The 17,018-nt window shown below is 41.7% G+C and overlaps 2 protein-coding genes across 4 annotated transcripts in view; one reads left to right on the top strand and one right to left on the bottom strand.

Annotated features, from left to right (window-relative positions):
• Pus10 (pseudouridine synthase 10) overlaps positions 1–1,251 on the bottom strand; it is a 66,438-nt gene extending 65,187 nt beyond the window's left edge. For 2 of the 3 annotated variants that reach the window (XM_042691233.1, XM_042691235.1), the window contains exon 1: positions 885–1,251. The gene's annotated coding sequence lies outside the window, so the exon portion shown is untranslated. Of the gene's footprint in view, positions 1–758; positions 780–884 lie in introns of those variants that run through there. The other variant, XM_042691234.1, reaches the window with a different exon arrangement.
• Positions 1,252–1,553: 302 nt separating this feature from the next.
• On the top strand, positions 1,554–16,761 carry Pex13 (peroxisomal biogenesis factor 13). The gene is made up of 4 exons (XM_042691236.1): positions 1,554–1,694; positions 11,102–11,796; positions 14,131–14,256; positions 15,611–16,761. Exons 1-4 carry the CDS (start codon positions 1,603–1,605, stop codon positions 15,907–15,909), a joined length of 1,212 nt encoding a protein of 403 aa, XP_042547170.1. The 5' UTR covers positions 1,554–1,602; the 3' UTR covers positions 15,910–16,761.
• The last annotated feature ends 257 nt before the right edge of the window (positions 16,762–17,018 follow it).

Here is a 17,018-nt window from a genome sequence, read left to right as displayed (position 1 = left end):
CATTATGGCAGACTAGCATTTATAGGTGCTGTCCAAATTGTAGATAAAGGGTCCTGCAATTGCCTTCAGGTCTGCTGAAGGTCCCTCTAAGGGGTTCCTGTTGCCTTCTATGGTGGTAGCTGCCCCCAGAGAAGTGCCATCCCAAGGTATAGGGGGTTGGAGGCTGATTATTTACTAGATGGGCCTAGTGTTACCTAGGAAGGGAGCATGCTAAGCTGTGGAGAGGGGAAGGAGTGTACTAAGCTATGGGAAGGGAACTCCATTTCGCTAACACAGTCCCATCTTGATGTAGTGAAATGACAGAATTTCCCAAAATCAGTTTGTCCCCTTAGATTTACCATTGCAAGCAAGCCCTGAGAAATACATCTCACACAGTAAGTTTTCCAGTGTCAGCTGCCATTATTATGATTTTTGCTTTTTGTTTTCATGTTTGTTTTACAGAAAGGACTCTAGAAACTTTGCAAGGAAGCAGCTACCACGTGCATGGACCCCTTCTCCACATACCCAGTCTGATTTAATGGAAAGGAGGGACTTCCTTCCTTCTGGTCAATTGCAAAGATTAAAAAAAAAAAAAAATTGAAACAATGGAATGAAAAAAATGGGGAGGAAAAAAGGAGGAGGAAAGAAAGACGAGGGGAGGGGGGGAGAGGCTGGAGTGTCACACGGTGAGATGTTCCAAAATTCATTTCCATGCACACGGATGCAATCCGTCTCGTGGCTTCAGGGTGGGAGTGTGCATTTCCAGAGGCCATGGTCACCATTTCGACTGGGCTACGGTTAAGTTACTCAGCCACTGAGTTCTTGGAAAGTTCACCCCCGCGTCTAAGCTCGATCCAAGCAATCCCTTATCCTCTTTGCTCTGGTCCAAGAAACTTCCTACTTACCTCTTCCGGCCCACAAGGCCGCTCCCGCGGTCTCGACAACGATCTCCTTCCGCTGCAACTCTCCCACGGCGGGGCCCGAACCCGTCTGCTCAGACCTCCCCGTCTCACCTGCTCCGGAGATGCCGGGACCCAGGGATTTAACCCTTCCGGCCCTCGGAGGGAACGGGGAAGACTAAAGGCCACGCACTCGGTGCGCCTAGCAATTCTGCTCCCCGAGGAAACCCGAGCTTTGGAACGAAAGTACCAGGCCCCCTCCAGCGAGGACTGGCGAACGTCTCCCTATTTGTAGGGAGATCTGTACGAACCTCCGGGTGTGCGGTCGTGGGCACACCCCACCCTGTCTGTGGGCTCGACCGCGCCGCGGGCATCGCTCCCCAGCGGCAGGGCCGCTCCCCGAGAAGCCCCCCCACACACACACACACACACACGCTCAGTTCTAGGCCACACTAGCCTCTGCCGGAAGTATCGATGAACCCACCTCCGCCACTTTAGGACGCAGACTCTTCCTAGGGAAAGTAAGAAGGGAACTTTTCCTCCCACGAATGAGTAGCATTCTCCTGGTCCCAGATAGACGCCCCCAAAGCTGGCCCCAGACCTGTCGGGACGGGCGGGGTGGGATGCTCGGCGTTCGTCTCATCGTGCCTGGCGCGTGAGGCGTTTGTGTACCGGGGCCGGGGACAGGCCGGGCCGGGAGCGGCAGCCGACCCGAGGCGGAGACATGGCGTCGCAGCCTCAGCCTCCCCCGAAACCCTGGGAGACCCGCCGAATTCCGGGGGCCGGGCCGGGACCAGGACCCGGCCCCACCTTCCAGTGAGTGTGAAATCCTTGGCGCACGGAGTTTGGTGGGCCGGAAGCAGGGGCTTGGCCGGAGGCGGTTGAGGCCGTTACGGGAGGGGGGTGGGAGGGAGGGGGGGTGGCCGGCGGGGGTCCGCGGGGACCCCGGACGCGGGCCCAGGCGGTTTCCGAGTCCGCGGTGTTGCGGTGAGGTTTTCCCCGGAGCGCCCGGGCGCGTCCGTGGGAGCCGGGCGTGGGGGAGAGGCGAAGTTGGGGGGCGGGAGGGCGGGGGGCCTGCGCGGGTTCGCGGACCCCGGCGCCGCCGCCGCCCGGACCCCTGGCCAGGCTTGGAACTTTGGCCTCCAGCAGTTGAGATCGGCGTTGGTCCAGCCCGACCTCGACCCGGAGAAGAGCCCTTTTTGTAAAAGCTGTTTACAACCTCTTGAGGAGTCGGTGGAAGCCCGAAAGGTCACGGGTGCGCCCGGGCGGCCTCTCCGGGCGCCACGGAGCTGAGATCCGCGGGGACAACGCTACGAAGCGGGTCTAAATCCCTGCCCGGCCCGGGAGTGGCGTGTGTGTGCCAACCGCGTGTGCGTTCCTAAGGCCTGATCGTTTTTTGTTCTGTTTTTAATCAGTAGCAAATGGCCTTTGCAACTTCCGAAAGAGCTAAACGTACTGAATTGGAAGAACTTCACGAATCGATGTGGGGGGTTTGGTTTGGGGGGATTTTTTTTAAGTTTTTTTGTTTTGTTTTGTTTTTTTAGATAGGTGGACATTTAACTCAGGAAGTGTGGTTCAGATGTGTGTAGTAATGTTGATTTTCTGAACGTAAAAAACATTCCTAATGTACTGGAATAGACTTCCAACGTGTTCTGCAACCTTTAATATTTACGCGCTAAACTGCCTGGACATAATAACTACTCAGTTTAATGGTAGGCACATAACAAGTCCTGGGCTTCATTAAAAACCCTGTTAAGCCGGGACGACACTTTCTGCCGGCCTTTTAAAGAGTGACGCTGACTTTTGTTTTCATTTAGACAGTTTGCTAGAAGAGAGCGTTTTGATTTTTGCATCTGTTCAAGTAAAAAATAACCATTTTCTCCCTTTTCATTTGAACGGTTTTTAAAAACACAGACTGGTAGAAAGATAATACTTGAGTATTAACATTAAAAAGTATTAACATTTGCCAAATTTGCATCCTTTTATATATAAATAAAAGTTAAGCTGGGCGCTGGCGGCTCACACCTGTAATCCTAGCTACTCAGAAGATTGGGATCTGAAGATTGGGATTCAAAGAAAGATTCAAAGACTAACCGGGCAGGAAAGTCCGTGAGACTCTTATCACCAGTTAACCAAGTGAAGCTGTGGCTCAAAGTGGAAAAGTGCTGTCCTTGAGCAAAAATAAAGAAAGCTCAGGGACAGCTTCCAGGCCCTGAGTTCAAGCCCCATTACTCACTGACTGACTGACTGACTGACTGACTTTCTGACTAAATAAATATGTTAACTGGATTCTGGAGCCTCACACCTAAATCATGGTGTGATCTAAGGAATTCTGTTCAAAGCCAGCTCAAATAGACAAATCCAGTAAATTCTCATCTCCAATTAACGAGCAAAAAGCCAGAACTGGAATTATGCCTTATGTGGTAAAGCACCAGCCTTGAATAAAAAAGCTAAGCAAAAGCTGGCAACCCTGAGTTCAGGCACAAATAAATTATTGTAAATTAAAAAAAGAAAGAGAAACAGTTAAATCCTTTCATTCTTCTTTCCAGTGGTAACTACTGCACATTTGATGTTTTGTATACCAAAAATTTTATTTCTTCTCCAGCACTTAGGTTTGTTGTATTTATATTTTATACTTAAAGCTACTAAAACATACTAAACAAAATGATGTGTATTATTTTCTATTATATATATATATCATTTTACTTATCTGTTCTTCCTTTTAATTTTTGTTGCCCACTTACTGATTTTATTTTTTCTTGCTAATTTGTAAGTACTTAATTTTATTATAACCAAAAAATAGTTTATTATTTGTGCTTTTTGTCTCAGATAAGAAAATGTTTCTAGGGCTGCAAGTGTGACCCAAATAGTAAAGCAACTGCTTAGCAAAGTGCCAACCCCAGAGTTCAAACTCCAGTACTGCTAAAAACAAACACAAGAAATTTTTTCTTGGTATTTTTCTCTAAACTTTCTGGTTTTTATGTTTAGATATTTAATGCACCTGGAACTAAGTTTGGTGTACAAAAGTCAGTGTTGAGAATCTCTTTTTTTTTTTTCTATGTAGAAACTAATTGTGCCAGGATTGTTGGTTTATCTCACATCCTCTTTAACTATACTGTAATCCTGTTTGGGGAGCTTTGTGACTTTTGATCTATCTGCTCATAAGATTGGGTCTCCCCATGTTGCCCCCAACTTCTGGGCCTAATAAATCCTGTCTTCCTGCTTCAGCTTTCTAGGTAGCTGGATCTACCAGCTACTGGGTAGTGCAGTGCCATCACACCCAGCTGATAAGTTTTGATGTGTATTATATGCCATGTATCTCCTTGCCTTGCTGTTCTTCAGAATTGCTTTTGTTACATTAGCCTTTGAATTGATTCAATACTGGGGTTTGAATTTAGGGCTTCATGGCCTCAGGGCTTTGTACTTGGAGGCAGGCACTTTACTGCTTGAGCCATGCCTCCAGTCCTACATTCACCTTTCTAAAAAAAAAAGTTATTGGGGTGCTGGGAATGTGGCTTAGGGCCCATACTGGGACCTTGAAGAAAAGGTAAAAGTATTAAAAGGGAAATAGACTAGCCCTGGTAAGAAATCCAGTTTTAAATCAATACAATCTTTACTGAATTAAAGTAATCCTAGATTCCTAGTTCCAATCAAAAGTATATGTCTTCCTGGGGGTGTGTTCAAAGAGTAGAGTGCCTCAAACCTTCATAGTACCCCCCCCCAAAAAAAAGTAAAGTGAATCTTTGGAAGAAGGTATCACCTCTAGGTTTCACATCACTTTAATTTACTAATACACAGTGTTTCGCTCTCATTTTAAATAATGAGACACCAGGTGCTGGTGTCTCATACCTGTAACCCAGGAGCTGAGATCTGAGGATCTCTGTTCAAAACAAGCCTGGAGCAGGAGTCTGTGAGACTATTGTCTCCAATTAATCACCAGAAAACCAGAAGTGGTACTGTCACTCAAAATGGTAGAGCACTAGCCTTGAGTGAAAGAATTCAGGGACATATCCTAGGCCCTGAGGTAAAGCCCCATGACCAATCAAATAATAATAATAATATAATTGAGTCTTCATCAGTGGCTATAGCCTCTTGACCTTCAACCTCCATAACTATAAGCCAGTCTCAGCTTCATAGTTATAGGAGGTTCCTGGAACTGCTGTGTAATCTCTGGAGCTCATGAGAAAAATGTTGGCCACATACTGGGGAAGCTGAGCAGCTAGCCAGAAAAAGGAAAGCACCTGGCTCCTTGGTGGCACTGGGTTAAGATGTAGGAAGCACACCAGGAACTGTCCTCCTTCTGAAATTAGTTAGACCTGAATTATGCCTGTTTATTAATTGGTCCATGATTTGGAAGTCTCTGATTGCCTTCAACTGCTAGAAAAATGTCTAGTGAAACTTGAACTGAATTGTTTTCCTTGGCTTTCCTCTTGTCCTCTGTTTACAATAAGTCATGGATTTCTATCTTTGAGTAGACTGGAAAGGTTGTCTCTCCTTTTTTGTATTCTTTGGTATATTAGGGGAAAAAATGGGCCCAATTGCTGGGGGCTTACTCCTATAATCCTAGCTACTTAGGAGCCTGAGATCTGAGGATCAAAATTCCAAGCCAGCCTGGGCAGAATAGTCCATGAGACTGTTATCTCCAATTAATCAGCAAAAAGTTGGAAGTGGAGTAATGCCTCAAGTGGTAGAGCACCAACCTTGAGTGAAAAACTAAGAGAGAGGGCCCTGGGTCCAAGTTCCAGTACAAGAGAAACAAGCAACCCCCTCCCAAAAAACTAGCAAACCTGGGGCTGGGAATATGGCCTAGTGGTAAAGTGCTTGCCTAGCATGTATGAAGCCCTGGGTTTGATTCCTCGAGTACTAATAAACAGAAAAGGCTGGAAGTGGCACTGTGGCTCAAGGGTAGAGTACTAGCCTTGAGCAAAAGCAGCTCAGGGACAGTGCCCAGGTACTGAGTTCAAGCCCCAAGACTGGCAAAAATAAATAAATATATAAATAAGTAAATAAATCCATTGTACAGTTTTATCCCCTAAAGAATAGCCAGTAGATAGTCAGCTATTGACACCAAAATTGGATCAACCTAATCTTTTCTACTGTTTTCTAAAGAGAGTAAGATCATACATTTCTCACTTCTAAAAAATAAAATTAGGCCTAAATGACAACAAAAATAATATATTTTTGAAAAGAACAGTATCAGACAATACAAAGAGCTCTATAGGAGATCCAGAAAAATGGAATTATTAGACTTAAAACAACTATGCTTAATGTATTTTTAAGACAAAACTAGAATTTTTCAGCTGAGAACAGAAACTATAAAACAGAACCAAATAAGAATTGTAAAATTAGGAGGGGGAAAAAAACCCTGAAACTATGAGATGACTGGTCCAATAGGCAATAAGGTACAGGATGTAAAGAAAGGAAGGGCTTAGCCATGTAGGATGGCACATGCTGTGATCCTAGGACTAGGGAGGCTAAGGAAGGCCATGCATTCAAGGCCAGCCTGGGCAACTTAGAAATTGTAGTTAAAAAACCCAGGCGCTGGTGCTCACGCCTGTAATCCTCAGGAGGCTGAGATCTGACGATGGAGGTTCAAAGCCAGACTGGGCAGGAATTTCCGTGAGACTTACCTCCAATTAACCACCAGAAAACCAGAAGTGGTGCTGTGGCTCCAGCACTAGGTAGCCTTGAACTGAAGAGCTAAGGGACAGCGCCCAAGCCCAGAGTTCAAGCCCCCAACCACCACCAACAGCAACAAAATCCAAATAAAGTAGAGAGAAATTTGATAGAATGCCTATCAAAAATAAAAAGCAAAGCCAGGAGCTGGGGGCTTACTCCTGTAATCGTAGCTACTCAGGAGTCTGAGATCTGAGGATTGCAATTTGAAGCTAGCCTATGCATGAAAAGTCCATGAGACACTAATCTCCAGTTAACCACAAAAAGCTGGAGCTGTGGCTCATGGCAGAGCACTAGCCTTGCAAAAAGGCTCAGGGACAGCACCCAAGCCTGGAGTTCAAGCCCCATTACTGGCACGCGGGCACACGCAGATTCCAGTCGCTACACCTACAATCCTAGCTACTCAGAAGGCTGAGGTCTGAGGATCCTGGTTCAAAGCTATCCTGGACAAATTTGAGAGATTCTTATCTCTAATTAGCAAAAGCCAGAGCTGGAGAACTGGAGGTATGGCTTAGTAGGATACCAGCCATGAACAAAAAGCCAAATGAGAGTGTAAATCCCAGAGTTCAAGCAGTAGCAGCAGTAAAAGAAAAACAAAGGTCCAGGTCTGAAGGGTAGAGGCTTACTATGTTCATTCTCTTTTAGGGTTGCTTGGCCTAGCGGGTCTGTTTAAAAGCTCTACAGGGTTGTCTCATCCTGTCAGCCACCTCCTCCTGAATTGTCCCTAGTCCCTAGAGAAATATCTAAAAAGGCCAGCCTCTATAAATTATTTTTTCACTCCTGATCCCAACACCAAAAATTCTCAGTGCCTTGTTCTCTGATGCTTTAAGCAGATACTAGCTTATCTTATGTTTCCATTGGAGGGTTAGTCTCATTACCCAGACTGCAATTACTTAAAGTGTAATCCCAAAATTCCATATTTCTACTCTGTTCCTTAAAGTCGAACAACTAATTTTTTTGTCGTATAGTTGCAGCATAGTTCCTGTGGTTGCAGGTATCGTCTGAACTTTCTAATGGAATTTTTTAAATGTTTACATGTTTTACTTCCTTTGATTTTTCACAGATACTGCTTTATCTCTGGTGATTTTTAAATATGTCTAGAATCTTTGATTTGCTATTACATTAAATGAGTTTTTCCTTGAAAAAATAATAATGTTGATTTTTGTTGGCCTTGTTTCTTGATGTTTACACTTCACGTTTTGTGTCTCTCACCCCTACCCTATGCCAGGGATTGAACCCCAGGATTCAATCACTGCTAGAGGCAAGTGCTGTATCCCAGCCTTAGTGATGTTTTTTAACACAATTATTTTGAGTAGGAATCGTAGAGTTCTATTTTTTTTACATTTTCCTTTTTCTACATTTCTTTCTCTGCCTAGTAGGTTTTCTGTTGCGTCTACTTGTTTCCTTGGCACCCAATTCCATATAATAATCAGATATAAAAAAGCTGACTAAGGAGATCTCAGATTGTCACTGTGTCTGTAGATGTTAACTTGGTTTATTTCCTGAGCTTGCAGCATATCAGAATCCACCCCCTTTTTAGGTTTGTAACTTTGTGAAAATCTTAAAATTAGCAAGTCAGCAAATAGGAATCAGGTAGCTTATCCTATTTCCCGGCCTCAGGCAATGAGTAATTCAGTTTTTAAAATTTTTTATTTCATTTTAGCTTGATCCCAACCCAGAATATATAGTAGGCCTGTACTTTCAGTCTTCTTCATTTTTTACATTTTTTTTTTATTTTGGTCAGTCATTTGGCTTGAACTCTGGACCTGGGTGCTGTCAGCTCAAGGCTAGCACCCGGCCACTTGAGCCACAGTGCCACTTCCAGTCTTGTGATGGTTTATTGGAGATGAGAGTCTCACCGATTTTCCTGCCCCAGCTGGCTTTCAACCATGATCCTCAGATCTCAGCCTCCTTAGTAGCTAGGATTATAGGCATGAGGCATTGGCACTCTGATACTTTTTGCATTTTTCTTTTATTTCTGTTCCATAAGTCTGATTATCTCCTATTATGCCTGGTTATGTCTACACTTTGGATTCCTCCCCTACTGGTATCCTCCTTTGGTGTAACTGTTTGTGTTTAAATGCCTAGAGGCCTATATAATTATGTCCACTTTGTTTTAGATCTAGCTTCCACATAAGAGAGAAAATGTGCTATTTGTCTCTCTGAGCTTGGCTTACCTCACTTAACATGATTTGTTCTAGGTCCATCCATTTCCCTGTAAATAACATAACCTTATTTCTAATGGATGAGTAAAATTTCATTGTGTATATATTCTACATTTTATTGATCCACTTACCTGTTTTAGGCCAACTGGACTGTTTCTATAACTTGGCTATTTTGAATAGTGCAGCAATAAACATGGATATGCAAGTATCTTTATGGTATCCTGGCTTGTGATATTCTGGGTAGATGCCCAGGAATGGAATGGCTGGGTTGTAGGGAAGATCCATAGGGTTTTGTTTTGTTCTGTTTTGTTTTTTTATGAACCTCCAGACTGCTGACCCAAGTGGTTATACTAGTTTACATTCCCAGTGTAATAGAGTTCCTTTTGCCCCACATCCCTGCCAGTGTTTGTTGTTGCTATTCGAATTCCTGATGTTGGCAAATCTAGCTGGTGTGAGATGGAATATCAAAGATGTTTTGATTTGCACTTCCTTTGTGCCAGGGATGTTGACCATTTCCTCGTGTGTCTATTTGCCATATGGATTTTTTTTTGTGGGGGGAGTGGTGGGTGTTTATTTGCGGGTCCCAGGACTTTTGAACTCTGGGCCTGGTCGCTATCCCTGGTTCCACTTTGCTCAAGGCTAGTGTTCTACCACTTGAGCCACAGCTCCACTTCCAGTTTTTTCTGTGATTAATTGGAGATACATGGACTTCCCCACCTGGGCTGGCTTCAAACTGTGATCCTCAGATCCCAGTGTCCTGAGTAGTTAGGATTATAGCTGGAGTCCATCTGGATTCATTTTGACTATCATTTGGATAATAGATTTGTGAAACTATTGTTAATTTTAATGATGGGATTTAAAATTATGATTATCTTGTATGAAATGTCTCTTTTTACAAGGTGTATATTTCAGAAATAGTAAGGGATGGCGTATCAGCTTACGTAAATTTCAGGTGCTTAAATAATTTGTGTAAGACAAGAATAGGAAATGTGGCAAAATCCTAATAATTGACTACATTCTTCCAAATTGTTTTTCTGTTAGAAATCTTTCAAATAAAAAGTTAAGAAGGGAAGACTGGACACTTAACATTAACAACACATGGTTTGTCCTACGCAATCTTTTTTAGTTGTCCTTAACTAGTTTTAACAGAAGCAAAAATATACAGTGAACACTAGATGATTAAGTATGTCATAAGATAGCATTAAAACCAGAGAAAGGCAAAAAAAAAAAAAAAAGCTGATTCTGAGTGTTTAGATAGATTCTTCATAATTTTTTTAAAATAACATTGATTGCAATTGATGAAACAAGACTACACAAGAAACTATTCATAGTCTATGATAATATATATATACATTAATATTCACTGATGAGAAAATCCATTGTAGTACTTGTATCAGTGCCTATTTTATGTCAAACACTGTACGAGGTAATGGAGAAACAATATCTAGAACAAAGCATGTTTGGAAGAAGTGAACATCATACAGGTCTTTCTCTTTTTGTACCAGAATGTAAACTCAAGGCTTTGAAGTAGTATGGCTTACTGGTTCAGCTGACACTCTTCCACTTGAGTTACATCTGTACCTTGGCTTTTGGCTGTTTTATTTTTGTTTTTGGTTTTGGTCATGGGGCCTGAATCCTGGGCCTGGACACTGTCCCTCAGCTCTTCAGCTCAAGGCTAGTGCTCTACCACTTGAGCCACAGCATCACTTCCAGCTTTTTCTGCTTATGTGGTGCTGAGGAATTGAACCCAGGGCCTCATGCATGCAAGGCAAGCACTCTACCACTGAGCCACCTTCCCAGCCCTGGCTGGTTATTTTGTAGATGGACTTTCACAGGCTTTTCTGCCCAGACTGAGATCAAAACTTGATCTTCTGGACTTTCGCCTCTTGAGAAGCTAAGATTATAAGTGTGGGCCACCAGTAATATAATTTTTTTGTAACTTTTATTCAAGCAAAATCAAATAGCCATGAGCCTATTTGAAAACCAGAAATGTTGGCCTCTAGGATGACTTGTAATCTTGGACACCTGGAGGCTATAGTTAAGGATTCCAATCTAAAGCTAGCCCTTAGGCAAAAATGCAAGACCCTACCTGAAAAATAAAGCCAAAAGGGTTGTGGGTATAGTTCAAATGGTAGAGTGCCTGCCTCTGCCCTGGGTTCAAACTCCACTACTGACAAGGAAAAAGGAGTGGGTAGAAGTGTAGCTCAATTGGTTGAGCACTTGCTTAGCATGTTTAGGCCCTAGGTTCAATCCCCAGGACTGGAAAAAAACAATTATAGAGCAAAAAAATACAATAACCAAAAATTAAAACACTGGATTTAATAACAGATTTATTGAGTATATTATGTTCTTAAGTAACTATTTGAATGTTTTTGATTTTAGATCTGCTGACTTGGGTCCTACTTTATTGACAAGACCTGGACAACCTACACTAACCAGAGTGCCCCCACCTATTCTTCCAAGGCCCTCCCAGCAGACAGGGAGCAGCAGTGTGAACACTTTCAGACCTGCTTACAGTTCATTTTCTTCTGGCTATGGCACCTATGGAAATTCATTTTATGGAAGCTATAGCCCTTATAATTATGGATATAATGGGCTGAGCTTTAACCGCCTCCGTGTAGATGAACTTCCACCCAGTAGGTTCGTTCAGCAAGCAGAAGAAAGCAGCAGAGGTGCATTTCAGTCCATTGAAAGTATTGTACATGCATTTGCCTCTGTCAGTATGATGATGGATGCTACCTTTTCCGCTGTCTATAACAGTTTCAGGGCTGTATTGGATGTAGCAAATCACTTTTCCAGATTAAAAATACACTTTACAAAGGTTTTTTCAGCTTTTGCTTTAGTTAGGACTATAAGATACCTTTATAGACGAATACAGTGGATGATGGGTTTGAGAAGAGGCTCGGAGAATGAAGACCTGTGGGCAGAGAGTGAAGGAACTGTGGCCTCCCTTGGTGCTTATGACCCAGCAGCTAACTCAGCAAAATCTTGGCCAATATTCTTGTTCTTTGCTGTTATTCTTGGTGGTCCTTATCTCATCTGGAAGCTTCTGTCTACTCACAGTGATGAAGTAACAGGTAAGAATAAGGGAACAGGTTCAGAAACCATGTAACAATCTTAAACCTTAAGAACAGATTTTTTTCAGCCATGGGTGCTGACTTAAGACTTTAATCTTAGCACTTGGAGGACTAAGACAGGAGGTAGATCATAAGTTTAAGACCAGCCTGAGTGACATAGTGATATCCTATCTCAAAAAGAAAAAAAAAAAAAGGATAGATATACTTAAATTAACATCCTTTATTTGCATTTACTGTTTTAAGAGCTTCTTCACTAAAATAATAGCAAAGACAAACTTGCTGATTTATTTCTTTATTATTTAGCCAGAATTTAGAAAGTAGTGAACTTGATACTATGTGAACACAAAGATACACAGGGCATAATCCCTAATCCTTTTTTTTTTTATTGTAAAGATACTGAATCCCTCTTTTTTTTTTTTTTTTGTCAGTCATGGGGCTTGAACTCTGGGCTTGGGCACTGTCCCTGAACTCTTCAGCTCAAGGCAAGCCCTTTTTTTTTTTAATTTATTGAGAGAAAAGTAGTTAAGACCCATGCATAAGCTCTGATCAAATTCAGGGCCTTGTGCATACTACAGAGTTCTACCACTGAGCTAAATCCTTGGCCCTTTGTCTTTTAAGAAATTAAGCTTTGGCCAGGCACGGGTGACTCACGCCTATAACCCTACCTACTCAGGAGGCTGAGATCTGAGGATCATAGTTCAAAGCCAGCCCAGGCAGAAAACTCTGTGAGACTCTTATCTCCAATAAACCACTAGAAAACCGGAAGTGGCACTGTGGCTCAAATGGTAGAGCACTTGCCTTGAGCTGAAGAGCTGAGCGCTCATGCCCAGAGTTCAAGCTCTAGGACTGACAAAAAAAGAAAAGAAAAAGAAAAAAATTAAGTTTTGTTCCAGTGGCTCATGCCTGTAATCCTAGCTTCTCAGGATGTTAAGATCTGAAGGATCTAATTTGAATCCAGTTCAGGCATAAAAGTCTGTGAGGCTCAATCAAACCAGCAAAAGGCAGCCTGGGAAGTCTTTAACTCTTATTTTCTGCATAGAGAACAAGAAACATTTCTCTATCTTTTCCATTTCTCCCTTCTTTAACCCTATTCTATTAAAATAAATGATTGCTGAAACTTTAAAAAGCTTGATGCCAGTGGCTCACACCTGTAATCTTAGCCACTCAGGAGAATGAGATCTAAAGAGTGCATTTCAAAGCTACTCCTGGCAAGAAAGTCCATAAGACTATGATCTCCAGTTGACCAGCAAAAAGAACAGAAGTAGAGCTGTGGCTGTGGTGGTAGAGCACTAGCCTTGAGCAAAAAAACTCAGGGATGGTACTCAGGTGCTGAGTTCAAGCCTCAGGACCAGCACAAAAAAAGGAGATATGGCTTAAGTGGTAAAGTGGCAGGTGACAGCCAAGCAAGCCTCAGAAGGGTTAAGATCCTGAATTTAATCCCCAATACAATTTTTTTTTAAAATGTGAGCCAGCCACTGGTAGCTCATGCCTGTAATCCTAGCTACTCAGGAGGCTGAGATCTGAGGATCACAGTTCAATGCCAACCTGGGCAGGAAAGTTCGTGAGACTCATCTCCAATAAACCACTCAGAAAACCAGAAGTAGTGCCATGGCTCAAGTGGTAGGGTGCTAGCCTTGAGCTGAAGAGCTGAGGGACAGCTCCTAGGCCCAGAGTTCAACTCCCATGACTGACCAAAAGAAAAGAAAAATGTGACCTAGTTATGTTGGGTTTTTTTTTGGTCCAGTTGTGGGGCCTGAACTCTGGGCCTGGGCACTGTTCCTCAGCTCTTCAGCTCAAGGCTAGCACTCTACCACTTGAGCCACAGCACCACTTCCGGCTTTTTTTTTCTTTTTGCTTATGTGGTGCTGAGGAATCGAACCCAGGGCCTCTGGCATGCAAGGCAAGCGCTCTACCACTGAGCCACCTTCCCAGCCCCCTAATTATGTTTAAGGCTAAAAAGAAAAAAGTTGTACACAGAGGCATGTTATACAAACAACACATTATAGACTGTTTTGTTACTGAATTAGATGGTGTAAGCAGAGATACCATAGCTATGTACCATAGCTATTAACTTTGTATATGCATATATATGTATATTAACTGAAGAAATCATAAAATTTTCTTACCCTCCCTCACTAAAAAAAAGAAAAAAAGTGAAACAACAACCAAATGGCTTATTTGCTAATAAAGCTGTTTATTGGTGGTGATTACAACCAAAGAATGTGTATGTTGCAAATAAATTTATACAATTTATAATCAACAGTCAATAAAATATCTGCATTTCTCTTTCACAAGATTTACTAATCTATTCTTAATTCTTAATTTGGCTTGTAGGCAACATCAACTGGGCAAGTGGTGAAGATGACCACGTAGTTGCTAGAGCAGAATATGATTTTGCTGCTGTATCTGAAGAAGAAATTTCTTTCCGTGCTGGTGATATGTTAAACTTAGCTCTCAAAGGTAATAAGTTGAAAATATCTCTGGTTTGTTTTTGTTTTTGTTTGTTTCTGGTTCTGGAACTTGAACTCAGGGCCTGGGCACTGTCCCTGAGCTTTTGGCTCAAGGCCAGTGCTCTACCACTTGAGCGATAGCTCTACATCCAGCTTTCTTTGGTAGTTTATTGGAGATGAGAATCCTGCTGACTTTCCTGCCTAGGTTGTCAAACCTTCATCCTCAGATCTAGCCTTCTGAGTAACTAGGATTACAAGTATGAGCCAAACTAATGTGGCCTTCAAACTAACTCCGAATTTTTAATATTTACAAAAGTAGTATTAGAGGGGCTGGGAAGGCGGCTCAGTGGTAGAGGGCTTGCCTTGCATGCATGAGGCCCTGGGTTCAATTCCTCAGCACCACATAAGCAAGAAAAAAGCTGGAAGTGGCACTGTGGCTCAAGTGGTAGAGTGCTAGCCTTGAGCTAAAGAGCTGAGGGACAGCGCCCAGGCCCAGAGTTCAGGCCCCACGACCGGACCCAAAAGGAAAAAAAAAGTAGTATTAGAAACTACAACCAAGGCTCTTGTTCCTTCTTAGTTAACTTTGAGATGGATACTAAAATTTATCTTTCATAGTCAATACTAAAGAACCTCAGCAAGTAATATATACACATCTCAGGAATAGTTTGGAACAGGTCACTAATAGGTTTTAATGATTCCTGACAAAATGACTTTTCCTTAATAAAAATGATGTGAATTCTTGTTTGTGTGAATTCTGGATTATTGCAGAATGTCATGTTCTGTTATCCTACCCTTATTTTGCATATGAGAAAACTGAGACTCAAGATGAATAAATTGTCCAGTTAAGCTAAGATATGGTAAGGCTGGTTATGACTCTTTGCTCCAGATTAGCATTGAGCAATGGCTTGAGCCATAGCTCCACTTCTGGGTTTCTTGGTTTCATGGACTTTCCTACCCAGGCCAAGTTTGAATCACAATCCTTAGAGCTCAACCTCCTGAGTAGCTAGGATTATAGGTATGAGCCGCCAGCACTAGGCTCAAACCTGAACTTTTATCTACTCTTGATAACTTTTCTATAGTAATACCTGTTAATAGAAATTTGAGTCTCTTGAACTGTGGTAGGCATTCTACAGAGGGTAGGGGGAAAAAAAAGATTTCAGTGTTTAAAATGTTAGTTTAATATGTGAATAATTTAAAAGAAAGGGGAACAGAACAAGAACATGGACCTTAACATTTACTTTTGACTATAAAAACATGTTACTTGTTTATACATTTCATTATGAAGGTATGTTTTACTTAGATTTTATCAATATTTGGTTAGACCCTTGAAGTATAATTACAAGGTTTTCTTTTTTTTTCTTCAGAACAACAACCCAAAGTGCGTGGCTGGCTTCTGGCAAGTCTTGATGGTCAAACAACAGGACTTATTCCTGCAAATTATGTCAAAATTCTGGGTAAACGAAGAGGTAGAAAAACAGTAGAATTGAGTAAAGTTTCCAAGCAGCAACAATCTTTTACCAACCCAACAGTAATTAAAGGAGCCACAGCTGCTGATTCCTTGGATGAACAGGAAGCTGCCTTTGAATCTGTTTTTGTTGAATCCAATAAGGTTCCTGGTACACCTGAATCCACAGGGAAAAGTGGAGATAAACAAGATCTTTGATATCTTTCATGTTTGGGTGCAGTTGAACAATACTTTAGAGTACTTTTAAAAATCATTTCTTATAAAGAAATTAGTCTACAATTCAATGAAAACATTTGTTATTGGCTATTCCAGGTGTTTTGCTGCTAGAAATTATTAAAGTTATACACTAATATGTTGGTCTAGTGACCTGGTTACATTTTACAATTTATTGGACCACGAAGACATTTATTTCACCTAGCTTTTAAGATTATGGAGATTGCTCTCATTTTCCTGTATTTAAGTCCCTTGGCTTATTAGAACAGTAATTTTGATGAACTATAGAATATATGGTTTACTTCAGAAGGGATCATTAATGCTTTTCAGAGTTGTAGGTTAAGTGACTTGAAATCCTCAAAAATTCAGTGATAACATATACATATCAGAATAGGCCAAAAAGCTAATTTTTTATAATCTTAAGTAAACTGAATAAAAATTTTCTGATGTTTTATGTCCAGTGTTGGGTTTACTTTAGGTAGTAATATGTTTTTACCTACAAATAATAGATAAAATTATCTTTTATACATATTATCTTGAAACAGTCACTGTGAAAGCATTATAAAGGTAGTCCTAGAATGACAGAGTATAACTCTTCTCTTTACAACTAGTTTTTACCCTGAATCAGTAAAAATACATAAAAAGATTTATTTTCTTTTTCCTCCAACCCAAGATTCTAGTCCTTTTGGGCTTGCACTTAATGATATAATCAATTCTAGTGGTAGGGAGTTTTAATTTTTTCATTGGTTCTCTGTTACCTTGTGTAATTATAAAATTTCCATATTAAAATTCTTTAAACATTGAAAATATATGCCATTAAATACACATTTCTTTTTTTGTTTGTTTGGTTTTTTTTTTTTGGGTCCGGTCGTGGGCCTGAACTCTGGGCCTAGGTGCTGTCCCTCAGCTCTTCAGCTCAAGGCTAGCGCTCTACCACTTGAGCCACAACACCACTTCCAGCTTTTTTTTTCCTTTTTGCTTGTGTGGTGCTGAGGAATTGAACCCAGGGCCTCATGCATGCAAGGCAAGCACTCTACCACTGAGCCACCTTCCCAGTCCCTATACATTTCTTTTGATGTACTTTTTCCCACTAA

Source organism: Dipodomys spectabilis, unplaced genomic scaffold (assembly GCF_019054845.1).
Source record: "Dipodomys spectabilis isolate Male_0828 unplaced genomic scaffold, ASM1905484v1 ptg000141l, whole genome shotgun sequence".
NCBI classification, from domain to species: Eukaryota; Metazoa; Chordata; class Mammalia; order Rodentia; family Heteromyidae; genus Dipodomys; species Dipodomys spectabilis.
Note: the sequence above shows the minus strand (reverse complement) of the source record. Positions and strands in the feature narration are given on the sequence as shown.